At 45.7% G+C, this 27,584-nt stretch overlaps 3 protein-coding genes across 3 annotated transcripts in view; 1 reads left to right on the top strand and 2 right to left on the bottom strand.

Annotated features, from left to right (window-relative positions):
* Nucleotides 1–13,841, bottom strand: part of LOC123751601 (polycystin-2-like) — a 131,389-nt gene extending 117,548 nt beyond the window's left edge. Inside the window, exon 1 of the mRNA XM_069312363.1 lies at nt 13,653–13,841. The gene's annotated coding sequence lies outside the window, so the exon portion shown is untranslated. The remainder of the gene's footprint in view (nt 1–13,652) is intronic.
* LOC123746224 (uncharacterized) lies at nt 1,589–4,303 on the top strand. The gene has a single exon (XM_045727551.2). The coding sequence runs from the start codon at nt 1,589–1,591 to the stop codon at nt 4,301–4,303; it is 2,715 nt and encodes a 904-aa protein (XP_045583507.2).
* Nucleotides 12,722–27,584, bottom strand: part of LOC138363536 (polycystin-1-like protein 2) — a 42,195-nt gene continuing 27,332 nt past the window's right edge. The window contains exons 4-7 of the mRNA XM_069322892.1: nt 24,776–24,957; nt 21,773–21,919; nt 13,653–13,848; nt 12,722–12,895 (exon numbers count right to left, since the gene is read on the bottom strand). Coding sequence (XP_069178993.1) covers nt 12,722–12,895; nt 13,653–13,848; nt 21,773–21,919; nt 24,776–24,957 — 699 coding nt within the window. The remainder of the gene's footprint in view (nt 12,896–13,652; nt 13,849–21,772; nt 21,920–24,775; nt 24,958–27,584) is intronic.

Genomic DNA, 27,584 nt, shown 5'->3' with positions numbered 1-27,584 from the left:
TCTGTGAGGTATTACGGCATTTCACTCATCTGTGAATGTGAGCTTCACATACACCACACATTTAGTATTGTGTGATATTATTATTGTGCATGTTATTGCCTGTCCCATTGACAGTGTAGTTGTGTTTATTGCATATCATTATTACCCGAGTATCCGGTTGGAACTCTTGTGATCCCTTTGCATACCGACAGTTAGGTTGCCATGTTAATGATTGGCTGTCAACTGTGTTAAGTTAGGTGATTTGCCACGAGTGGATCCGAGTCGTTTAGCAAGACGTCAAGAGTCTCGCTAATGCAACCATAGCCTTTCTGACGCCAATCTAAAGTAAATCAAGCACCCTTTGTATTAGTGGTTAAGTTAGTAAATAAATACTGTTAAGCTTTATGCAGTGTTTCTGTTGAACCACTTCTGAATACTGCCAACATTACTCAAGCCTTCAGCTCCAGGTGTCTTCAACACCGAGTTGCCTATATTCACTAAACTATAAATGTGATGAGGACCCTAGGAGTCCCTTAAAGTGTTAAATCATTGAGGAGATTCCAACGATCAACGTGGAGCAGGACCAGGTGAGACTAGTCTGAGAAGAGACCCTCAAGGACTCTAACTCGACCTTGCTCCCAGGCCCTGTACGGTTGCTCTCGTATTTTCTCTGCTAATTCCGACAGCTTCGTGAAGCGTTTGCCACATGTACATTGGCGATGTACACATTGCAGTCGGGAAAGCAAAAAAGAAAACCCCCACATCTGGCGCCCAACGTGATTGGCTTAGTTGGAACCTATGAGCTAGGTTGTAAAGTAAAATTTCGCACTTAAATTTTCCCTGAAAATTCAAAAGTGACGAGCAGTATTCAGAGGACGTTTAACACCCTGTTAGGTACACACACCACCAGTATGTCTGAGTGTGTAGAGTACAAACAGCTCTACCTGCATCTTCACCAGGCCTTGACCGCTCGTAGACCTGACGACTACGACACTCTTACTGAGCAAGAGTGTAAGGAACGAGTGGAGCAGCACTTGAGGGCCGTGGAAGAGGTGATGCTACAAGCACACATGCAGGGTAGTACTGAGGTGGCGTGCACGAGTCTCATCACATTGGATGAAGCTATCGGTGGTGAGACCCCGGTGAGAGATAACACAGTGGGAGAGACCCCAGTGAGAGACAACTTGGAGGTAGAGACCCCTGTGGGTGACGTCACCGAGAATGATGTCACTAGAATCGCGAGCTGCAGAAAAAAACGGAGTCATACCGGAATCTAGCGCTTTAAATACTTCGTTGGGGGGATTCTACGGGGAAGAATCTCAGCCCAAAAGGTCCTTGTAGACGACACCAACTCAAAGAGTAGGTATTACAGGCTCGCAGTTATTCACCTTAGAGGAATACCGTAACCAAGTTAGGGAGTTGGAATTCGAAGGGAATAAAGTAGCAGAGCAAGCTATGAAACTCTGGACTGATCAGCAGGACAGAGAAAGTAAACTCTGGACTGATCAGCAGGACAGAGAAAGTAAACTCTGGACTGAGCAGCAAGAGAGAGGAAAACAAACGCTGGATTAATCAGCAGAACAGAGAGAGTACTGAACGCATAGCTCTCATGCAGTTACAAGTAAGGCAGAATGACCAGACAAGTGGTCGTTCAACAGAGACTAACGTTGAACAAGGTAAGACTGTCAAACTACCTAAACTAGCTAACTTTCATGAAAGGGGCGACTCGATGGATGCATACATCAAGCGTTTCGAAGGTCACGCCGCTGATTGCGGGTGGGAAAGATCAAAGTGGGCACTCGCTCTTAGTGCGTTGTTAAAGGGTAAAGCACTAACTATCTACCACAGTCTGGGTCCACACCAGCGCGGAGATTACGAGGCATTGACAACAGTGATGCTGAACGGTTTTGGCATCATTGCAGACCGGATGCAAGAGAATTTCCGTAGAGCTCAATTGCAAAAAGGAGAGACATATGTGTTAATGTTACAGCGGTTAGAATCGAGTCTAAACCGTTACTGTGAACTCATGGAGACTGCTCCTGGAAGCATGGAGTTCTATCAACTGATGATTCGTGAAAAGTTTTTAAAAGCATGCGAATCGTCTCTGCGTGTCAAGCTCAAAGAGCAAGAAGTTGTGTCAAATCTGTCTTTGGCCAAGCAAGCTGATCTGTGGGCTGGGGCCAGGAGACAGGTGAAAGGGGTGAAGCCGCACGAGAAGCATCATGCTACAGGTATTGGCGAGGGAGCTAAGCCTAAGACTGGTGTGTCGGGGGAGCAGGGAAACTCCTCCAACAAGCATGTGCACATGTGCTGCACCTGTGGTAAGCCAGGTCATCGTGCAGCTGATTGCAAGGTAAAACCGAAATCAGGCTACATAGCAGGTGTGAGCTCAAGTGGTAAGATACATCCCAACGTCGGAAAGGATCCACTAGCTTGGACCCTTGAGGAAGTAGACGGAAATGTTAACGGAAAATCGGCGAAAATCTTCCGTGACCAAGGCGCCACTACCCACATGGTAAGAAAAAGTCTAGTAAAGCCAGGATCTGAGACAGGTAGACATATCTATGTTAAATTCCCAAATGGCTATGCTAAAGAGATAGTGGAGGTGTATGTGTGGGTCGACACACCTTACATCAAAGGTAAAATTCGTGCCGTTCAACAGGAACGTGCTGTATATGGACTTTTAATGGGAAATGTTCCGAGAGTTTCTGATTGCCCGAGTCCACCCTCGAAGAAAACGGGGGACAGTGAGGAAGCTTCTGCCTCAGCTGAGTGCAGCCACACTCAGTCAACTGAAGCCAAGGGTGACTCGCCTGGGGATGACGTCACAGGGAGTGACCACACCCTCACCCAGCTGAAGAATAAGGGAGAGAAGGCAAGCTGTGAAGTTATGGAGAGAGAAGCAAAACCTCTGGTTGAAGCAACAGCAACTCCATTAACAGGTAACTTGCTCGTGGCAGCTGTCACTACGAGGTCAGAGACCAACAAGCCGACTCGCCCAGAAAAACATTTGAAATTACGAGACATTCAAGGAGTGTCTGCAAAGGAGTTTATTGATGTCCAAGGGAGCGACCCAACATTAGCCCAGATACGTAGGTATGCTGAGGAGAAAAAAGTTTTCCAACACCAGGAACGCAAGTACTGGTACTTGCACCATAATGGGAAACTCGTGCGCAGTGTTGAGACGCCTCACGACATTTGGGACCAACTCGTTGTTCCACAGGAGCATAGATTGGCTGCGTTCCGCTTAGGTCATGAAGTGGTCATAGGTCATATGGGTCACGCAAAGACCAGTGCGCAGATACAAGCTGTGTTCTACTGGCCAGGAATTACTGGGAAAATACAGTGTTACACTCGCTCGTGTGACACCTGTCAGCGCACTACTGATCAAAGACGGGTGAAGCCCGGGAAGCTTCAGCCCCTACCCATCATTGATCAGCCGTTCAAGCTGGTCAGCATTGATCTGGTTGGTCCGATCATACCGAGTGCAACGGACGGCAGTAAGTACATCCAGACCATGGTCGATCACGCAACAAGGTACCCAGAAGCAGCTGCCCTGAAAAACATCGAGACGTCAACGGTAGCGGAAGCCCTGGTAGGTTTTTTCAGTCGCCTTGGTATACCTGAGTGGATCCATAGCAACCGAGGGATACAGTTTACCAGCGAAATGATGGACCAAGTCAGACGTCTGCTCATAGCGAGAGCATCCTTCACCACGCCATATCATGCTATGGGAAACGGTTTGGTAGAACGCTTCACTGGCGCTCTCAAGAAGAAGTTGAAGAGAATGTGCATCGAACAGCCTCGGGAGTGGCCCAGGTATATCAACCCTTTGTTGTTTGACTACAGGGAGGTGCCACAGGCTAGCACAGGGTTCTCACCCTTCGAGCTTCTGTACAGTCGCACAGTTAAAGGCCCCCTGCGGATACTGAGGAACCTATGGGAAGGCGATGACTGTACCCCTGAAACCAAGACGACGTACGAGTATGTCACTGATCTACAGGAAAAGCTGAAGAACACCTGTCAGCTGACCCGAGAACAGCTAGTAAAAGCAAAGGAGTACCAGAAGCAAACATACGACAAAAAAGCTAAAGAATGCAAGTTCAATGAAGGTGACAAGGTACTTTTGTTACTTCCCACTAGCAAGAACAAGCTCTTGCTGCAGTGGAAGGGCCCCATTCACAGTAGTGGAGTGTTCGCACTCGTTAAACTACGTGCTCGACGTCGATGGTGCCAGGAAGAAGTACCACGACAACATGCTCAAATGCTACGAAGACCCATCTGTAGATGTATCCACAAAGCCAAAGAAGCATGTAAGATTTAAGAACAGGAGAGAACCACGGGCCTCGACATCGACAGGACAGATTGACAACCTACTGCTCTCAGCAGTAGGTGCTGACTGGTTGAGTAGGTCAGGGGTGATCAACGAGACGTCGAACGAGGGAGACATGAGCGAGGTAATGCAACACGAATCACCGGACACTGGTTCCCAGTGTGTCTCTGATGTTTCAGGCATGACACAGGTGGAGAGAGGCAGTGGACAGACTAGTGCCACTCCGGGTTTCGAGGCGTTGAGCCGACCCAGACCTGGAGCTACGTCCGACCACAGTGCCTGCTCATGACCTGAACAGAGAGCCACATGTGACCCGGTGACTGAAGAAATGCCTCACTTACCAGAAGGAAATAGTCTAGATGAGGACCCGCCTCGCCTAGAATTATAGAAAACGGGGCCTGCTCGACCCGGACGCACCACGTGCACTCAGGACGTGCACGTGTAGTCAGCCGTGTGAGAGGTTAGAACGAGCACCACTCTGTGGATCTCGGTCTTTTGTTGGGGGGTGTTGTAAGAGAATGGTCTCTCAAGATTCTCCCACAGCTGACTTGAATGGCACATTGCAGTGCACAATCCAGGCAGAAAGTAGATGCAGGGAAGTTAAGCATACTTGCCACAAAGGGTCAGTGAGTACATTGGCCAGTGCGAAGCGTGAGAGAGAGAGAAGACTCCTGCGAGGCGGCAAAGTCTGACCCTGAGGTCAACCTCAACCGGGGCGATGGAGAATAACAGCTGTGACGTGGTCATGACGTGTTCATGACGTCACCTCTGCTACTGATCAGGGAACGGTCAATATGATTGGTTCCCGCTCATTTGCTCCAATGCTATTGTTCAAATTGTAACATTTTGTGTTGTGTCCCACGAGATGCCCAGCAGCCTCTTGCAGAGCATTCTCGTGAGGAAGCCCTTACACACAGGACATGTCCTGTTCTGTCTATCGGCCAATAGACTGAACACCATCCATTCCTCACCGTCAAGATAAACTCAGCGTCTTTTTGATATACCAACACTCGCTCAGATTCACAATTGTGAATATATTGTTCAGAAGCCTATAGTGACAAAATCACCAGAGTGAAACAGACTGGTATCAGGTAACCCCTGGTGACAAGTGGAGATCGTTGTGAGTGACCTAGACTGAACTAAGGCAGTGCCGCCGCCTAAGTAATCTGTGTGTGACTTTTACCACAGTGTACCTGTACCACAGTGTACAGTGTAGTGCATGGTACCATATAACCTGCAGCAGCCAGTTGCCACTCTGTCCCAATCGTGTAGCCTCGAGCTGCCCGCCGCCGCCCTCACTGTACCACATGACGTCACCACCCTTACTCACCGCCAGTGCCAGAGTGTGTGCGTGTGTCGGTTATACATACAGCACGCCCTCCTGCGAATACCCCCGTGTCAAGTACGGTTTGTGGGAAAACCTGTCGTCAATGATCTCACTTCAGAACAAGGAAACCAGATATCAGGCCACCTATGAGGGCTTGCATAAATGGGCCTGAGTGAGTGAGTTAATAAGAGAGGTACCCCCATCTGTAAGTACAAGATCTTGTCATTGTTTTATTGTGTCTGTCTGTGTTGATCTGAGGGATCAACCACAGTTCTTACCTACTCATTCCTGACACAGGTTATAGGTGAAAACACCCGACGGTGTATGTGTGTTTATCTGTGAGGTATTACGGCATTTCACTCATCTGTGAATGTGAGCTTCACATACACCACACATTCAGTATTGTGTGATATTATTATTGTGCATGTTATTGCCTGTCCCATTGACAGTGTAGTTGTGTTTATTGCATATCATCATTACCCGAGTACCCAGTTGGAACTCTTGTGATCCCTTTGCATACCGACAGTTAGGTTGCCATGTTAATGATTGGCTGTCAACTGTGTTAAGTTAGGTGATTTCCCACCAGTGGATCCGAGTCGTTCAGCAAGACGTCAAGAGTCTCGCTAATGCAACCATAGACTTTCTGACGCCAATCTAAAGTAAATCAAGCACCCTTTGTATTAGTGGTTAAGTTAGTAAATAAATACTGTTAAGCTTTATGCAGTGTTTCTGTTGAACCACTTCTGAATACTGCCAACATTACTCAAGCCTTCAGCTCCAGGTGTCTTCAACACCGAGTTGCCTATATTCATTAAACTTTAAATATGATGAGGACCCTAGGAGTCCCTTAAAGTGTTAAATCATTGAGGAGATTCCAACGATCAACGTGGACCAGGACCAGGTGAGGCTAGTCTGAGAAGAGACCCTCAAGGATTCTAACTCTACCTTGCTCCCAGGCCCTGTATGGTTGCACTCGTATTTTCTCTGCTAATTCCGACAGCTTCGTGAAGCATCTGTCACATATACAATGGCGACGTACGCATTGCAGTCAGGAAAGCAAAAAAGAAAACCCCCATACATGTTATAGACATTAGTGCAAACGACATCAAGGCACAACTTCAGGCAGGTGACATTCCAATCTTCGGAGTCAAAAAATTTATGCGCAGAACAAACGGAGAACTGGGTGATACAGGCACGGCCCTGCTTACTTTTCTAGACTACTTTCCTCCTGATCGGGTTTGAATTAACGGCTTCCTCCATAAACTAGAGGCGATCCCATGATTGTGAGGATAAAATGAAGCAGATGAAGGATGAGCAGGGTGTGACAGTTGTTGAGCCTGGTGACGGTGGTCGTGATGGATACGATTTAAGGATGGTGTTGAAGAGAGTATCTATCGCCCCATTTCTTTGGGATTCCCCCGTCTTCGAGCAACATCTGCTGACTTTTCAGGGTTCTATCGGTGTTTTCCCAGGGTGGTGTTCCGGTACTGTTGGGGCTGCCGCCGCCCGATGATTAGGTATTAATGGCTTGTGAGCTGTCATATTGCAAGGATATGAAAGGAGTCTTCCCTTCTTGCTGGTTTCGACAGGGCTGTGAATGTATAGTGTGTGGTGTTCAGTTTTTTCCTTGGAATGTTGTCCCTTCCAGTTTTATATATATCAATTTTATTTTACTGTATTCGGTTTATTGTTAACTTTAATTGTGGAATGCTGAATGTATGTTGCTGTAGGGAATCCCTTATAATGCATTCTTATGTTCCTTGTGTTTTTTATATTCTGGTAGGTGGTAACGGCTTCCGTTTGTGGAGGTCTCTTGTGTGTGTGTATTATTTCTTGATCTTTTTTGTTGTGTGGTGTTGGTGTTTTGTGTTTACGTCCTTATGCTGTGTTCCACTTGTGTGAGTTTAGGGTAACATTTGTGCGCGTCTGTGCACGGTTTCCTGGGTACTAGTGTTGGTGTATTTTAATTCTGTTATGTAATGCTTTGGTTTGATGCTATGTTTATGTGCTGTTCCATGTCATGTTTGTGTACTGTTATGGTGTTCCGGTATCTTTTGTTATTTTGCAGGCGAGGAGTCACAATAACGTGGCTGAAATATGTTGACCAAGCCACACACTAGAAAGTAAAGGGACGACCACGTTTTGGTCCGTCCTGGACCACAATCGACTTGTGAATGGTCCGGGACGAATCGAAACGTCGTCGTCCCTTCACTTTCTAGTGTGTGGTTTGGTCAACTTTTATTTTGTATTTATACTTTGTTTTATATATTAAAGGAATAATAGAATACTAAATTTGGTGAGACAACCCATTAGTTTATCCTCTAGATTGCTTTTGCAGTTTAGGGACTAAGGACTCAGTGACGTGAGGTACCTATACGATCGTTGTAGACGAAGGTCGTTCAGAACCTTACATCTGGCGTGTTCACTGGTGGGCCAATGGAGATGCAATCCTACATCCTGACACCTGATCCTTCCTCTCCACCTGAGATAAAGTGGACCTTGATGGTTGCTCTCGCCTGTTGTTGCAATCTTCAGCAAAGTGACTTCTTGCAGTGCGACCACACCAGCGTTGGTGCTGTTGCATGTATTTGTAGGTTGTTGCAGCAAGTAGAAAAACAGCCAAACACTCACAGTCTAACCTTCCCTTGAAATAATTCAGCTATCTCACACATATTTTGTTACCCAGTAACTTGTTCCATAAATCAACAACCATATTTTGAAACCAGTATTTACCCAGGTTTTTCCTGAAACTAAACTTATGCAATTACTATCCATTGTTTCGTGTTCTATTTTGTGTTAATATATTTAAAAACTGATTTATATCCCCTTGTTATACCCTTTCAACTATTTGTGTCCTTTATTCCAGTCACCTCTAACTCTTTGTCTTTCTATAGAATCTTATTTTTTTAATATCTATTCAAATGGGAGGTTTCTAGTTCTTGGATTCCTTTGTCATTAGTCCCCTGTGCATGTTCAAGTGAACTTATTTCCATTCTATAATATGGAGACCAAAACTAATCTTGAAAATCAATTTAGGGGCTAACAAGAGCAAGGTAAAGCTTTGAAATAACTTTCGATGTCTTATTGCTAACTCTTTCCACATGATGCCTACAAACTTAAATACATTATGTAGACTCGGAACCCAAACATTTTCAACGTTAAAATGTTTTTTAATGGTCCCCTCAGTGAGGTGCATGGAGCAAAGGCCAATGACCACTTTACATTTAAAGGTTATTATCTTTGCCATCACCTAGGGAAGGCACCAAGAAAGATAGGCAAATTAAAATAAACCACGGCATAGTTTAAGCCCCTAAAATGTCAACAGACCACCCCCCCCCCCAACAATAACAACAAACAACTGAACCTTTGTGAAACTAGCCCACCACTAATTAACTCCACTAATTATCTCCTACCCTGTCATTGAGGGCCGATTAGATAGCCGGCCCAGGTTTGGCAAGCCCTCACAGGTCAGTTCTTGGCTGATGTCTGCACCTCGTAGTCACGTTCGATCTGGCTCCAATCTCCTGTTTTTAAGAGGTATTTTTGCCTTACAGGCTGTTTCTTTACCTGAGGGTGTGCGTGAGCCCGTTGTACAGTGTACTGGAGCTACACGTGTTCAGGGTTTTCTTCTCTTTGCGCTCTGTAGGTACTACCCTTTCATGGTCAGAGTTGTCTTCTCTGGGACGTTCGGGAAATACTCCCTTGAGGGTGCTTCCTTGCTTGGGGTGGTCCTCGCCCTGATGGTAAGCCAGGGGTTATGAGACTTTCTGTTTTACTTCGGATTTGTGAGTGTTTTTGGGTGGTGAGGCTCACTGCAGTCTGCGTGTCCTGATCTTAGCTAGCACATGGCACGTTGAGGTTTCTCCTTGGTTCTTCGTTCGCAGCAGTTTGGGTTTAGGATTATTTATTTTAGCGTTTATGCAACTATGCTTGCCTTTTGCTTGGCGGTTCTGCCTTTCATCTTATTATGTGTACCTAGGGTTCGTGTACTATGAAACCCCTTTGCTGCCCCCTTGGTCTTTCCTTATGCTTCTGGTGGTCTGGTTACTTGCTTTGATACGGTTTACCAGCGAAGTGGACCACAGTGCCAAGACTTTATGCAGGGTTCATTCACCTGCAGGCCCTGGAAAAAAACCGCAGGCTCAGTTGTACTATGGCTACCTCTTATGAGCTTGCTCTCACCTTAAGCAAATTTGAGGGTTGTTTGTCACCTGTGTAACTGGCTGCCTTTTATACATTCTGCCTCAGTCATGCTGCTTGTTGGGTCGATGACACCTACAACTCTGATTCATGTGGGACTTGTTCCCCCATGTGCTCCAACTCACCCATTTATCTGTGGAAGTTCAGAGGTATCAAGGAGAGGTCGCTTACATCACAGGTTTTCTGTGTTGCAGCGAGCTAGGTTTTGTGCCCATTTGAATGCCCCAGGATCTGCCCAGATTGGTGGGTTTGTCGTTTAGACCGCGCTTCCGTTTGCACCCACTCTTCATACCCTGGTGGGCAGGTTTTACCTGTCTCCTCCCCCTACCACTCCTTCCTGCATCAGACTCTGCAACGTCTGAGGGTTTCAGACTTGGGGGAGGGTTTAGCTCGAGATGTGGCTTGGGCAGCTCTGGAGGTTGGCCCTTCCGATGTGAACATGAAGGTAGTTGAGTCGCTTTTTCCTGTTGAAGCTTTTGGGTCCTCCTAGTCGATTTCCTCCTTCGAAGCTTTTCCCTTGGACTCAGCTTCCATTCCAAGGCAGTGGGCATGGATGAGTGCTCTGTCCTTGGGCCTTTGGCTGCGGTTCCCAGGGTTCAAAGGGAGTCTGATTGGAGTTCTTGGGTTTATTTTGACCTTCGTCGGCCCTTGCTTCTTCTTCGGAACGTCTTTTGTTGATGGCGTGGGGTTTTCTTCTTTCCCTTTACTGTTTGAGTTAGGTAGGGCTCCCTGGAGTGTTCGTTTCTCGCCTTTGGACATTCCGAATTCGTCCTTTCAAAGGTTCTCGACCTACCGGGTTTCCCTTATGGAGGCTCCGGAAGAACTCATAGCTTACCTTCTGCATGATCATGAGTACGTCTTAGTTATGGATCCAGTCTCTTTTGAGTTCAGTTCTTCCTCCCTTTCTTGGGTGCATTACGAGGTTCCAGACTCATCCTGGCTAACAGACTTTTCTTTGTTTTGCTTAAAGCCTGGCACAGTTTTTGCTGTACCCATATGCTTGATTGGAAGATGGTATCTCCGGAGTTGCAGGTTTTGCTAGGGGACTATCTGGAGTCCCTCATTGCATACTTCTTCACACCTGTCCTTCCTTGTGAGGCTACCTTGATGGCTGATATATTACGTACTCGTGTGCACTTGGCTACTGTCGTGCAGTTCATGAGCCTCCTGGAGTTTTACTCTGATTGGCTTTCTGAGGACGTGGATTTAGCAAGATGGATGACAATGTTGTCCCAGGTCTGGCTCGAGAACGAGCCAAACCTGGTTAAGGGATAGGTAGGTTTCATTGTGGGGTGACAAACCTACAGCTTTCAGGCTCTCCAGTTTAGGCTGAATCTGGCACCTCGTGTTTTCACGTAGTTAACTCAGGTCATGATAACTAATCTTCCTTTGATATATCTTCAGGTTTTGGCCTATCTCGACGAGTGGCTGGTTTGGGCTCCCAGCCGGTCTGCTTGTCTGCTAGCCAGGGATCTGGTTCCTTTCCAGCTGGGCGGGTTCAGTTTCCTGGTAAACTGGTGGAAGTCTCAGTTGATTCAGACTCTAGTTCAGACCTGGTTGGGTTTTACTTGGGGTTCTCGGTCAGTGTCACTTTCCCTAACTCCTGCGGTTTTGACACTGGGTCCTCCAGTGTCCCTGTGCTGATTGCTGCATCATCGAATTCCTCTTTTAGTTTTTGCGGATTCGGTGAAAGATGCCTTTCCCTCCTCCCTAGCTTCATGTCTTCAAGGACGCCTGGGTTGTGGCTTTATTTGTCACAAAGCCGTAACGACCTTGGGGTGGTTCACCAAGCCAGCGAAGGTCGTTTGTGCTCTTCCCATCGTCAGGCGCACAGTACGGTGTGGGAGTTTGCGTCTCACGTTATTTCCATTTCCACAGACTGGACTGTCGATGCTGACGCCTTCCTTTGGCTTTGCCAAACGTTCAGACGCCCAGACGTCGACCTCTTTACGTCAGCATGGTCTTTGCATGCAGCACTGTTCCCCGACTGCGAGGTCCTCTCAGTAGATGCCTTTCAGCTGGACTGGTCGAGATGGGAATACATTTACCCTATACCCATGGGCGCTGGCACGACTGGAGTCTTGTAGGGGAAGAGTGATTCTTTTGGCAACCTTGGTTACAGGTGCTGCTTTCTCGGTGTCTGAACCCGGGTATATTTCCACAGCTCCACCTCTTTCAGAGTGTTTGGCGAGTGACGTACCTCGCTGGTTTGACCTTTTCCACGTTATATATCTGGACTTTTTGACGCATATTTATCACAATTTGTATGGTGGACAGGTGGCTGGTTTGATGATGTTTCACCTGTAGGTTTCTTCTTAGCGACAGTATGAGGTTTCTTGGTGGTCATTTCGCCACTTTCTCCTTCATTTTCGTTCCGTTTCCGACCGGGTTGTTTTGTCCTTTCTTTCTTATTATGTTCTTGATCGGCATCTTATGCTGAATACTGTTCATTCATATCACGAGGCGTTGTCAGAGACGCTTTAGCTCGAGTTGATTTTTGTTCTGCCCCTTTCCACAAGCTTTCTCACACCCTGTTTCACCTCCAGCCTACTCATGCACTGCCTGAGCCTGCCTGGTCCTTGGAACTGGTTCTTTCTTTTCTCTCTTATCCTCGTTTCATGGTGGCCTCTTCAGCCAGGGAATGCTTTTGGAATGGTTTGTTTTTGTTTTCCTTGGCCTCTGGTTGTCGGGTGGTTGAGCTTCACGCTCTTCTACGGCACCGGGGGATTTGTTCTTATGGTCCTGGTTGTCATTTTGTTAGGTTGCAGTCGGCTCCTTTTCTGGCAAAGAATCAGTTGGCGGGCTTCTGGAGGGGTCCTTTAGTGGTTGACGCTTGGTTGATTCGGTCTGGGGTGCATCATGCGCTGTGTCAGGTGGCGGTTTTACGCTGCTACCTTCTGGGCATCGATTCCATTTCGGTGGTCTCGTTTTGGGTTGATCCAGTTTTGCTGGTTCCCTGATCCAGGGCTTGTGTATCTCAGATTGTCAGCAGTGCCATTAAAGCTAGCCAGCCTGCGATCTACTCTCATGTTCATGATGTTCCGAAGTATGCTGCTCTGTCAGCCGTATTTGTTAAGTCTTGGGCTGATATTCGAGGGTGGTATATGTCTCACAGGGTTTTGGCACCGACTCCCTGGTAAGTTCCCCGTTTTTGTTCTTCTTTGTAGGTAGTTAGCATTAGGGAGCCAACGAGCTTACCACCAGAAATCCAGCTTTGAATGAACTGAAACGCTAAATCCTGGGTGAGCCCCGGAGGCTTCCTGATACCCTCCCTCCTTCCTCTAGGTCGGTGGAGTATTTCATCATTCTAGAACTGGCCAGTGAGCTCCCGGCTAACCCAAGCCGCAACCCCTTCCCCCCCCCCCCCACACACACACAACGAAGGGGGAGGGGGCCGTGGTGGAGGAAGTGAGCTGGGTGGTAGTTTCACGAATTTAGTCGTTTGTTGTAATTGTTGGGGGAGTTCTTTTGACATGTTGGTGGCTACGGTCTCGTTTTAAACCATGTAGTGGTTTGTTTTGATTCGCTTATCTTTCTGGGTGTCTTCCCTATGTGATGGCAACTGATGTTTCATTATATTCATTACTGTTTTTTGTGCATCTTTGCAAACCTGGAAATGTTGCTGTTTAATTATGTACACTATTTAATCAATAATGAGGGTCTAATTGATTTAAATAAAAAATAAGGAAATAAGCAAAACCAGCTCCAAATATAAAAAGGAAATAACAATTTGAATCTAGAGGTAAAGTGCAGTGTAAATGCACATTGAGTGGATGTGAAAATCCTGAATATTTTTAAATACTATTCTCGAACCTGTGAGTTATAAACTGAAAACTCAATAAGGACTGCGCGTGTCTTGTGATCAATCCACTGATTGCTCTGTAGTTCTTGGAACTTTTGCAGTATGGCGTCTGTGCTTGCCCTCAGGTGGATGACATAACCTCCACCACCATACCACTCTCTTCGTCCCCATATTGGATAACTGTTCAGCACTGCTGCAGTGGTATACCTGTTGATTAAGTACTCATAAACTCATTGAAATTAAATATAGATTTTTGTGAAAACTTCAATAACAATATAATAATTCTTTACTCACACACACACACACACATACACACACACACACACACACACACACACACACACACACACACACACACAAACACACACAGGAGACAGAGAAAGGAGACGTTAGAAAGAACTTTTTCAGTGTCAGAGTAGTTAGTAAATGGAATGCACTAGGAAGTGATGTGGTGGAGGCTGATTCCATACACAGTTTCAAATGTAGATATGATAGAGCCCAGTAGGCTCAGGAATCTGTACACCAGTTGATTGACGGTTGAGAGGCGGGACCAAAGAGCCAGAGCTCAACCCCCGCAAGCACAATTAGGTGAATACACACACACACACACACACACACAAGGGGGCCTGGTAGCCTGGTGGAGGGGGTCTGGTAGTCTGGTGGATAGCGCGCAGGACTCGTAATTCTGTGGTGCGGGTTCGATTCCCGCACCATGCAGAAACAAATGGGCACAGTTTCTTTCATTCTGAATTCCTCTGTTACCTAGCAGTAAACAGGTATCTTGGAGTTAGTCAGCTGTCACGGGCTGCTTCCTGGGGGGGGGGTGTGTGGAGGAGAAAAAAAACAAAAAACAAGTAGTTTGCAAACAGTTGATTGACAGTTGAGAGGCGGGCCGAAAGAGCGAAGCTCAACCCCGGCAAAACACAACACGGTGAATACACACACAGGGTGGAGTGGCCCTACTATTGAGAAAGGAATGGGGTATCAAGGAGATGGTTATCTCGGGCTGTGAGGGATTCAGAGGCAACATAACAAGCACCATGACAATGGGAGGACCAAAAGTAGTAGTAGCAGTAATATATAACCCTCCACCGAATGACAGAGGACCAAGGCAAGAGTATGACAACAACAACATGGCAGTTAACACTATAATTGAGAGGGCAGCCTCTGCTGCCTACAGAAATAGATCCCATCTGGTCATCATGGGGGACTTTAATCATAGAAGGATAGACTGAGAGAACAAGGAACCACATGGAAGAGAGGATACATGGAGAGCCAAACTAATGGAAGTGGAGACAAGGAACTTTCTAAGCCAGCATATCAGGGAACCCACAAGTGATAAGAGGAAACGATGAACCAGCGAGACTTGACCTAGTCTTCACTCTGAACGACTCCAACATAAGGGAAATTGGTTTCAAGGCCCCAGTAGGAATGAACGATCACAGTGTATTGACATTTGAGTATCTGGTTGAAGAAGGGTTGAGGAACTCGAGGAGGGGAACTGAAAACAAATGGCTGGCATTCTGAAAGGGAAACTATGAGGAGATAAGGAAATTCCTAACAAATATAACATGGGAAACAGAGCTCAGAGGAAAGACGGCCCAAGACATGACGGACTACTTCACACAGAAGTATAAGGAGACAGCAGGCAAGTTTGTCCCAGTCCAAAAGAAAAACAACGTATTGCAGATGAGAAACCCATGGTTTAATCAGAGATGTAAGCTAGCCAAGCAGCAAAGTAAATGGGCGTGAAGAAACTATAGATATAACAGGACACTTGAGAGCAGAGAAAGATACCAGAGAGCCAGGAATGAATATGTCAGGTTGAAGAACAGATGCAGAAGGGCAATATGAAAATGACATTGCAAGCAAGTCAAAGACTCAACCTAAATTGCTTCACAGCCACATCAGGAGAAAAAACAGTAAAGAAACAGGTAATGAAATTGAAGATAGGGGCAGACAGATTTACTACAAACGACAACGAAGTGTGCGAGGAACTGAATGAGAAATTCCAGGAAGTCTTTGCATTAGAGCAAGGGAAGTTCTAGAGATAAGAGAGGGAATAGTTAACCAGAAACCACTAGAAGAGTTTGAGATTACCAGTGGGGGTGTAAGAAAGTTTTTGCTAGAGTTGGATGTGACAAAGGCTATAGGCCCGGATGGAATCTCCCCTTGGATACTAAAGGAAGGAGCAGAAGCACTGTGCCTGCCACTCTCCATAGTGTATAACAAATCACTGGTAATAGGGGGAACTGCCAAAAATCTGGAAGACGGCTAGTATAGTTCCGATATACAAGAAGGGGGGATAGACAGGAGGCACTGAACTTCAGGCAAATGTCTCTAATTTGCATACCATGCAAGCTGATGGAGAAGATTATGCGAAAAAGCTAGTGGAACATCTGGGGCTAAAGAACTTTGTAACACAGCATCAACATGGGTTCAGGGAAGTCCTGCCTCACAGGATTAATTGAATTCTACGAGCAGGCAACAAAAATCAGGCAAAAAGAGAGGAGTGGGCAGACTGCATATTTTTGGAAAGCCAGAAAGCCTTTAACACAGTACCACACAAGTGGCTAGTGAAAAACGCTGGAGATGCAGGCAGGAGTGAAACGAAAGGTACTCCATTGGATAAGGGAGTATCTAAGCAACAGAAGACAGCCAGTCACTGTGAGAGGTGAGGTCTCAGATTGGCGAGACGTCACCAGTGGAGTCCCGCAGGATTCAGTCCTTGGACCTATACTGTTTCTGATACATGTAAATGAACTCCCAGAGGGTATAGAATCGTTCCTCTCATTGTTTGCTGATGATTCGGAAATTATGAGGAGGATTTTAAACAGAGGATGATAGTAGGAGGCTACAAGATGACCTAGACAGACTGAATGAATGGTCCAGCAAATGGCTGATAAAGTTCAACCCGAGTACATGCAAGATAATGAAACTAGGCGGTGGAAACAGGAGGCAATACACAGGATACCGAATGGGAGATTAAGTACTTCATGACACGGGGATAGAGAAAGATCTAGGAGTTGATATCACACCAAACTTTGTCTCCTGAAGTCCACATAAAAAGAATTACATCTGCGGCATACGTGAGGCTGGCTAACATCAGCCTTCACCGTTAGCCTTCAGGAACGTGTGTAAGGAATCATTCAGAACCTTGTACACAGTATATGTAAGACCAATCCTGGAGTATGCGGCCCTAGCATGGACCCAGTATCTTGTCAAGCACAAGACGAAGCTGGAAAAAGTACAGAGGTATGCCACTAGGCTAGTCCCAGAAACTAAGAGGCATGAGTTACGAGGAAAGGCTGCGGGAAATGCACCTCACGACGCTGGAAGACAGAAGAGTAAGGGGGATATGATCACTACCAACAAAATTCTCAGAGGAATTGACAGGGTAGATAGGGATAAACTTTTTAACACGGGTGGTGGACACGGGTGGATACCAGATTAATACCTGATGGAAACACGGGTGGATACCTGATACCTGATTTTTAACATGGGTGGATACCTGATACCTGATTTTTAACACGGGTGGATACCTGATCAACAAGGCTGTGACTCATACGTCAGGCTGCGAGCAGCCGCATCCAACAGCCTGGTTGACCAGTCCAACACCGAGGGGCCAGATTCAGAAAAGCAGTTACGCAAGCTCTTACGAACCTGTACATCTTTTCTCAATCTTTGGCGGCTTTGTTTACAATTATTAAACAGTTAATGAACTCCGAAGCACCAGGAGGCTGTTATAACAATAACAACAGTTTTGACTGGGAAGTTTTCATGCTTGTAAACTGTTTAATTAATGTAACCAAAGCCGTCAAAGATTGAGGAAATATGTACACGTTCGTAAGTGCTTGCGTAACTGCTTCGTGAATCTGGCCTCAGGAGGCCTGGTCGACGGCCGGACCGCGGGGACGCTAACCCCAGAAACACCTCTAGGTAACCTCAAGGTGGTACGCGTACAAGGGACACAGGTGAAGAATAAGTACCCAAATGAGCCAAAGGGACGTTAGAAAGAACTTTTTCAGTGTCAGAGTAATAAACAAGTAGAATGCATTAGGCAGTGATGTAGTGGAGGCTGAGTCCATACAAAGTTTCCAATGTGGATATGATAGAGCCCAGTAGGCTCAGGAATCTGTATACCAGTTGGTTGACAGTTGAGAAGGGGGGACCAAAGAGCCAGAGCTCAACCCCCGCAAGCACAACATGGTGAGTACAACTAAGTGAGTACACACACACACACACACACACACACACACACACACACACACACACACACACACACACACACACACACACACACACACACACACACACACACACACACACACACACGCACACACACACACGCACACACACGCACACACACGCACACACACACACACACACGCACACACACACACACACACACACACACACACACACACACACACACACACTACGAGGGGGGGCCTCGTAGCCTGGTGGATAGCGCGCAGGATTCGTAATTCTGTGGCGCGGGTTCGATTCCCGCACGAGGCAGAAACAAATGGGCAAAGTTTCTTTCACCCTGAATGCCCCTGTTACCTAGCAGTAAATAGGTACCTGGGAGTTAGTCAGCTGTCACGGGCTGCTTCCTGGGGTGTGTGTGTGTGGTGTGAAAAAAAAAAAAAAAAAAAAAAAAAAGTAGTTAGTAAACAGTTGATTGACAGTTGAGAGGCGGGCCGAAAGAGCAAAGCTCAACCCCCGTAAAAAACACAACTAGTAAACACACACCTAAAGCACAGGCCAGTTTTTTTGACTGTCAGAAAGCATTTGACACAGTACCCCATAAAAGGCTGTTACAAAAGTTGGAGCAACAGGCAGGAATAAAGGGTAAGATGCTCCAGTGAAAAAGGGAGTATCTAAGCAACAAGAAACAACAAGTAACTGTAAAGGAGGGGAGGAGACATCAGAGTGGAGAGATGTCTCCAGCGGAGTCCGACAGAGCTCTGTTCTTGGACCCATCCTGTTTCTAATATGTTAACAATCTTCCAGAGGGGTATAGACTCGTTCCTCTCAATGTTGCTGATGATGCAAAAATTATGAGAAGAATCAAGTAAGATGAAGATAGACAGAGACTACGGGACCTGGACAAACTGGAGGAATGGTCTAGAAAATGGCTGCTAAAGTTCCACTCGGGAAAGTGTAAAGTAATTAAATTAGGCGAAGGGGGCAGAAGGCTGAACACAAGATACCGTCTGGGAGGTGAATCTTGCAAGAGTCAAATAGAGAGAAAGATCTGGGGGTTGATATCACACGAACCTGTTCCCAGAAGTCCACATCAAAAGGATATCATCAGCGAGATGTGCTAGATTGGCCAACATAAGAACTGTCTTTAGTAACTTGTGTAAGAAATCGTTAGGACCCTGTATACCACTTATGTCAGATCAATCCTGAGTATGGAGCTACAGCCTGGAGTCCATACCTAGTTAAACACAAGACAAAGTTAGAAGATTAAGAGGTATGCCACCAGACTAGTTCCCAGAACTGAGAGTATAAGCTACGAGGAATGGCTAAGGGCTAAACCTCACGTCCCTGAAAGACAAAAGAGTAAGGGGTGACATTATAATCACCTACAGAAATATCAGGGAAATTGACAGAGTGGATAAAGACCAACTATTTAGCATGGGTAGAACACGAACAAGGGGACACATGTGGAAACTTAGTACCCAAAAAGAGCCACATTCACATAAGAAAGAATTCTTCAGTGTCAGAGTAGTTAACAGATGGAATGTATTAAGCAGAGATGTGGTGAAGGTAGACTACACACACAGTTTCAAATGTAGGCTTTGATAAAGCCTACATTTTTATTTCAAACTGGGCTTTGATAAAGCCCAGTAGGGTCAAGAATCTGTACACCAGTTGATGACAGTTGAGAGGTGGGACCAAAGAGCCAAAGCTCAACCCCTACAAGCACAACTAGGTGAGTACACACACATACAGACATTCGATTCCCGGCCGAGGCAGAAACAGAGCCAGAGTTTTTCACTTTATGTCCCATGTTTACCTAGCAGTAAACAGGTACCTGGGAGTTAGACAGCTGCTAAGCCCGTCTGCTTCCTGGGTGTGTGTGTGCTTGAGATACATGTAGTAGATATGATGGAAGAAAAGAGTCGGGAGACAGTACATTAGTCTACCGATGTTTAGAAAGGTGAAGGTTCAAGAGCTAACAGCTCAATCTTGCTGGTACAAATAGTACATACACACACACATCCCAAGAACCTCTCAACAGCTGTCTACCACTCCTCCTATCCCGTTTCCCACAATCCCTTATAGCTATCTCTTCTTCGCCTCACTTTCCTCAGAATATATCCAAACCAACTTCTAATCAATATTCCCGACCAAAGATCACATTCACTTCAAGAAATATACAACTTACGGGCTACCCATGCTCGTGCCACTTCTTGGGTGGCTTAATCTTCATCAATCAATCAGTCTAGCCAACAAGCCTCTTTCTCTCCCCGTTACCAGTTATCCTCCTACCACCACTACCTCACTCTCTTCCGTTCAAGGCTTCAGTGCATTGACAGTATGGCGAAGGACCATGGAAATAGGCTACAAGGTATGGAGGCGAATTATTTACTGTGAACAGAAGGCAGAAGAGCGATGAATACAATTATGTAATGCAGTTAATACTATGATAAAGTATTATGTGCAACTATGCAAAATTATTATGTTATGTGCAAAATATTATGTGCAATTATGAAAAATTATTATGTTATGTGCAAAATATTATGTGAAATTAAAGTATTAATGTGCAATTATGCACAGACAATGATTCAATAAACTTTGTCATGATGCAAAAACAATGATGCAATTAATTGTGTCTTGATGATGGACTTATCAGGTAAAATTGTCTCATTACCCGAGGCTTTTAATTGTCCATCCACAATTACATGGCACGGCGCTCTGATCTACCATAATCCGCCTTTGCACCATCAAAGACCATCCCATTATTACGTGAATCATGGTGACCAAGGAGCACTTCCCAGCGTGAGCACCATTATTACGTGAACCATGGTGGCCAGGGAGCACTTCCCAGCGTGAGCACCATTATTACGTGAACCATGGTGACCAGGGAGCACTTCCCAGCGTGAGCACCATTATTACGTGAACCATGGTGGCCAGGGAGCACTTCCCAGCGTGAGCACCATTATTACCTGAACCATGGTGGCCAGGGAGCACTTCCCAGCGTGAGCACCATTATTACGTGAACCATGGTGGCCAGGGAGCACTTCCCAGCGTGAGCACCATTATTACGTGAACCATGGTGGCCAGGGAGCACTTCCCAGCGTGAGCACCATTATTACCTGAACCATGGTGGCCAGGGAGCACTTCCCAGCGTGAGCACCATTATTACGTGAACCATGGTGGCCAGGGAGCACTTCCCAGCGTGAGCACCATTATTACCTGAACCATGGTGGCCAGGGAGCACTTCCCAGCGTGAGCACCATTATTACCTGAACCATGGTGGCCAGGGAGCACTTCCCAGCGTGAGCACCATTATTACGTGAACCATGGTGGCCAGGGAGCACTTCCCAGCGTGAGCACCATTATTACGTGAACCATGGTGACCAGGGAGCACTTCCCAGCGTGAGCACCATTATTACGTGAACCATGGTGGCCAGGGAGCACTTCCCAGCGTGAGCACCATTATTACGTGAACCATGGTGGCCAGGGAGCACTTCCCAGCGTGAGCACCATTATTACGTGAACCATGGTGGCCAGGGAGCACTTCCCAGCGTGAGCACCATTATTACCTGAACCATGGTGGCCAGGGAGCACTTCCCAGCGTGAACACCATTATTACCTGAACCATGGTGGCCAGGGAGCACTTCCCAGCGTGAGCACCATTATTACGTGAACCATGGTGGCCAGGGAGCACTTCCCAGCGTGAGCACCATTATTACGTGAACCATGGTGGCCAGGGAGCACTTCCCAGCGTGAGCACCATTATTACGTGAACCATGGTGGCCAGGGAGCACTTCCCAGCGTGAGCACCATTAATACCTGAACCATGGTGGCCAGGGAGCACTGCCCAGCGTGAGCACCATTATTACCTGAACCATGGTGGCCAGGGAGCACTTCCCAGCGTGAGCACCATTATTACCTGAATTCAGGAATTAAGCACTGCGAGAAGTTGCCAGTGAAGTTGTTAAGAGGAATCCATCCACCACAATAGTCTTGAGAATCCTCGTCACTAATGGAGCCGTAACCATCGCAGTCTTTGATAAGCGGACGCATTATAGTCGGTACTCTGTTAGCAAGAAATAAAGAAAACATTATCAGTTGAATGTGACAATATAGTATCCGACATGCCATAAGTGTAAAATTACATATAATAAACCAGTAATTAAATATTTTCTTTGTGAATAAACATATGTTCTGTGGAACATAGAGCTACCATGATCAAACCACACACTAGAAGGTGAAGGGACGACGACGTTTCGAAAAAATCGACTTGAGAATGGTCCAGGACGGACCGAAACGTCGTCGTCCCTTCACCTTCTAGTGTGTGGTCTGGTCAACATACTTTAGCCCCGTTATTGTGACTCATCGCCTGCATACCATGAACAATACAAGCACCCTAGTAAGAGATCAGAGTGGTGGCACACAGAGCTACCACCAACAATACAAGCACCCTAGTAAGAGATCAGAGTGGTGGCACACAGAGCTACCACAACAATACAAGCACCCTAGTAAGAGATCAGAGTGGTGGCACACAGAGCTACCACCAACAATACAAGCACCCTAGTAAGAGATCAGAGTGGTGGCACACAGAGCTACCACCAACAATACAAGCACCCTAGTAAGAGATCAGAGTGGTGGCACACAGAGCTACCACCAACAATACAAGCACCCTAGTAAGAGATCAGAGTGGTGGCACACAGAGCTACCACCAACAATACAAGCACCCTAGCTAGTAAGAGACCAGTCTGTTGGAAATTTCGACACTTAATTTACTAGCTCCCTGGCATACCAACTTAAAACGGTTTTGTCAGGAATATATTAACATTATTAAGTTACTAACCTTTCACAAAGAACGTATTTAGCAACATTACAGGGAAAATGGGATGTTGCCACTTCTGCAAGAACACCAGGAACCCAAACCTAATGAGCCAGGAAAGACCCAGATCCCCAGCTACAGACAACAAAGTGGCCGGAGCCCACACACCAGCCTGTCAATGATGTGGGTCAAATCTTGAATCGAAGAAATGAAGTAGGGGCACCACGACCAGAGAGAAAGAACCCCACAAAATGCGAGGAGTCAGACGCAGCCAAAAAGATAAAACCCCCAAAACAGAAAACAAGACACCCCCACACCAACCCAAATCATCCCCTGCACACAGAGGGAAAAGACGTGCCAACACGCGACCCGGAGGTCCAGAAAAGCATAAAAAACAAAGGCACCCAAAAGAAGGACAAGAAAGGTACCTGTGTAAACAAGAACTGAGGACGAACCAGAGACCGAAAAGACCCAGAATGGGATCAGCAAAGGACGGGCTGGAAGGACCAGGCCCGGAGCTACCCACTCCCACCTGAGCAAGGAGAATAGACCCACCCCATCAACTATAAATCCCTTAAAGGAGGCAGAACTAACCAACTCCACCCAAGCCGGAAAACGACCAGAAAACCGACGATGAGCGGTATCAGTAGCTGGGAACCGAGCAAGCCCCTTTCCCCATCACTGAGGAAAAGAGGTCATCCACGAAAAAGTCGGCACGAGCCACAAGCCAACCCGATGAACAGAATAAGCCCGTGCCCGACCAGACGAAAGGACAAAGTTCGGGAAAGGTGCAACCGATTCGGTTGGCGACACCAGAGAGGAGCCATCTTGACGAAAAGAAGGCAAGACCTCGACTCAACCAACCGCTAGGGAGGCGAGACCAACCCCTACAATGACACAAAGACCAAAAGTCGGCAACAACGGTCATAACAGAGAACAGGGAGAAGTCCACAGAGAACAAAATTGAGGAAGCAGAAGGAAAAGTCAGGGCACACGCCGAGCCCAAAGACTGGACTAGGCCGACACGCGAGATAGAAGGTGAAACACAAAAACATCCCACCCGAAGGAAGGAAGCAACCGAGGGCAAACTGCACCAGAGAAGCAAAGGGCAGATCCTCCATAAAAGAGAAGCCAAGCTGAACGAACCCACACCTTCTGCGAAGCCACAAGTGGAAGCACCAGAAGGTACAGGAAATGCCAAACAGAAACAAAATGCGAGAAGGCACAACGAGAGACAGCACCAAACATCTTACAAGAAGGAAGGAGCATAGAGCTGCGCAACCCCACTGTACGGAAAGAACAGGAATGAAGAGGAACACAGGACCCCCTCCAAATCTGCAACGGAGAAGACACCTTCCGCCTATTCAGTGTGAGGAACGGCAAAATTATGCCAAGCCTCCTTGAGAAACAAGGACACACTGCTACCCAGGAACAACTAGAACCTCGGAACACCCTCAAAAAACGGGAGGAAACCAAGCCCAAAGACAGGCCCAGAACCAAAGCAAAAACCTGGGCATGCAGGAGGCTCCCCCCGAGCCTACATGAACGAAACTCTGGCGGAGAGCCTCCGGAAGGAAAAGTCTAAGGACCCAAAGTCGAACCATCGACCTGACTTCATCTCATTTACCTTCGTGATCTCACCACCTTTCTGACACTACGTCATCTTACCTCTGTGACCATACCTTAATTTCTGTGACCTCATCTTAACCTCTCTGACCTGACCTCATCTGGCTTAACTCCCCTCATCTAACTGATTTCGTCTCACCGTAATCTCTCTGACCACACTTTACCTATCCGACCTTACTTCATAGCAGAGTAGTCACTTGATAATAACATTTGGCAAGGGTTTATGAGGGAATAAATGCAGGCTCTAATGATCATTACTCTAGGTCTAAAAAGTGGTCCTTTGATCACCTACTAGGCCTAAATGAGTGAATCAATAATATTCAGCTCATCAATTGTTTAGGGCAAGTGAAAATAAAGATTCGCCATCTGTGCCATCTGTCTAATATCCTGAGACCCCATTACACAGGGCAGTTACTAAAGGCTGTGGAAAACTACTGCTGGCACTTAAACAATCTTTCTAAGAACTAGACTTTGTAGTACCTGCACTCTGTGCCCTTCGTTCGAATCTGCCTGATGGTGGCATAGCCCATGATGCGGTTACTTTGGTCATTAAGGAACCCTCGGAGCCCATATGGCGGCTTATCGTTGTAATACTTCCCTGCTCTCAGGTTGGGTAGTAGACCATGATATAAGTAGCGCCATAACAGGTCCCTGTTAGTCACCTGCGAATAAATGTGCACAAAATATATAGCAAAAAATATTTCCATTGTGCATGCTAGCCAAGACGTGCATCAGTATGAGTAAAGAATGGGTGACATTCCTCACAATGGAAGGGTTTTAAAATTAGTAAAATGCAGAAACATTTGATGAATATTAACATAAATTTGTATGATCTACATTGATGAAGCATGAAGGAAGTGTTACATATTTAGTCTTGTGTGTGCTGTGTACATATTTAGAATATAGTTGTGCATTAATTGGCAGTTGATTGCTGGTGTTGACTTTTTGATGTGTAATGTCTCGCAGATGTCGAGCCGCCTGTTATCGCTGTACCTATCGATGTACCACCTAGCAGGCGGCTCGACATCTGCGAGGCACTACACATCAAAAAGTCAACACCAGCAATCAACAGTCAATTAATGCACAACTATATTCTAAATATGTACACATCACACACAAGACTAAATATGTAACACTTCCATTTCAGTGTTTCCGATTGCATTGATAAAATGAATTTTCATAGATTTCAGTTTATTTTCATTTTGATTTAATTATTTTGTGTGACAATGCGTTGGAATTGAGTTGTGTTGTTGACCATACCGTTCATTTAGTGAGAATAATGTTTTTTTTATTTTTTCATTGTTTTTCATTTATTTATTTTAACTTCTTATTTTTCAGTGATGGGAACACCAAATCATATGATGTTCCCATTTTTCTGATGGGAACATCAGATCATTTGGGAACACATTGGACGAGGTAGTGGGGAATGGTGGGGAGGACAAGAGGATGGGGGAGTGGATGATGGTGGGGACGAGGGGACTGGGGAGTGGAGAATGTAAGGGAGGACAAGGGGAGTGGGGGATGAGGGGATAATGGTGAGGAGGACGAGGGGACGGGGGAGTAAGGGATGGTGGGAACGAGGGAACAGGGGAGTGGAGAATGGTAGGGAGGACAAGGGGACAGGGGAGTGGGGGATTGTGGGGAAGACGTGGAGAAGGGGGAATGAGGAGGACGAGGGGACAGGGGAGTGGGGGATGGTGGATAGGACGAAGGGGACGGGGGAGGATGGTGGGGAGTTGGGAATGGTTGGGAGGATGAGGGGACGGGAGGACAGGGGAGGGTTGCAGTGGCTCAGCAACGTGCATACATTGCTGAGCCACAGCAGCACGTGACTGGGTACAGCTAGTACTGTGATATATATATATATAATATATAATATATATATATATAATATATATATATATATATATATATGTCGTACCTAGTAGCCAGAACTCACTTTTTGGCCTACTATTCAAGGCCCGATTTGCCTAATAAGCCAAGTTTTCATGAATTAATTGTTTTTCGACTGCCTAACCTACCTAACCTAACCTAACCTAACTTTTTCGGCTACCTAACCAAACCTAACCTATAAAGATAGGTTAGGTTAGGTTAGGTAGGGTTGGTTAGGTTCGGTCATATATCTACGTTAATTTTAACTCCAATAAAAAAAAATTGACCTCATACATAATGAAATGGGTTGCTTTATCATTTCATAAGAAAAAAATTAGAAAAAATATATTAATTCAGGAAAACTTGGCTTATTAGGCAAATCGGGCCTTGAATAGTAGGCCAAAAAGTGAGTTCTGGCTACTAGGTACGACATATATATATATATATATTATATATATGTCGTACCTAATAGCCAGAACGCACTTCTCAGCCTACTATTCAAGGCCCGATTTGCCTAATAAGCCAAGTTTTCATGAATTAATGTTTTTTCGTCTACCTAACCTACCTAACCTAACCTAACCTAGCTTTTTTGGCTACCTAACCTAACCTTACCTATAAATATAGGTTAGGTTAGGTTAGGTAGGGTTGGTTAGGTTCGGTCATATATCTACGTTAATTTTAACTCCAATAAAAAAAAATTGACCTCATATATAGAGAAAAGGGTTGCTTTATCATTTCATAAGAAAAAAATTATAGTAAATATATTAATTCAGGAAAACTTGGCTTATTAGACAAATCGGGCCTTGAATAGTAGGCTGAGAAGTGAGTTCTGGCTACTAGGTACGACATATATATATATATATGTCGTACCTAGTAGCCAGAACGCACTTCTCACCCTACTATGCAAGGCCTGATTTGCCTAATAAGCCAAGTTTTCATGAATTAATTGTTTTTCGGCAACCTAACCTACCTAACCTAACCTAACCTAACTTTTTCCGCTACCTAACCTAACCTAACCTATAAAGATAGGTTAGGTTAGGTTAGGTAGGGTTGGTTAGGTTTGGTCATATATCTACGTTAATTTTAACTCCAATAAAAAATTTTTTACCTCATACATAATGAAATGGGTAGCTTTATCATTTCATAAGAAAAAAATTAGAGAAAATATATTAATTCAGGAAAACTTGGCTTATTAGGCAAATCGGGCCTTGCATAATAGGACAAAAAGTGCGTTCTGGCTACTAGGTACGACATATATATTATATATATATATATTATATATATATATTATATATATATGTCGTACCTAGTAGCCAGAACTCACTTCTCAGCCTACTATGCAAGGCCCGATTTGCCTAATAAGCCAAGTTTTCCTGAATTAATATATTTTCTCTAATTTTTTTCTTATGAAATGATA

Source organism: Procambarus clarkii, chromosome 1 (assembly GCF_040958095.1).
Source record: "Procambarus clarkii isolate CNS0578487 chromosome 1, FALCON_Pclarkii_2.0, whole genome shotgun sequence".
NCBI classification, from domain to species: domain Eukaryota; kingdom Metazoa; phylum Arthropoda; class Malacostraca; order Decapoda; family Cambaridae; genus Procambarus; species Procambarus clarkii.
This window is presented reverse-complemented; position numbering and strand designations above follow the sequence as displayed.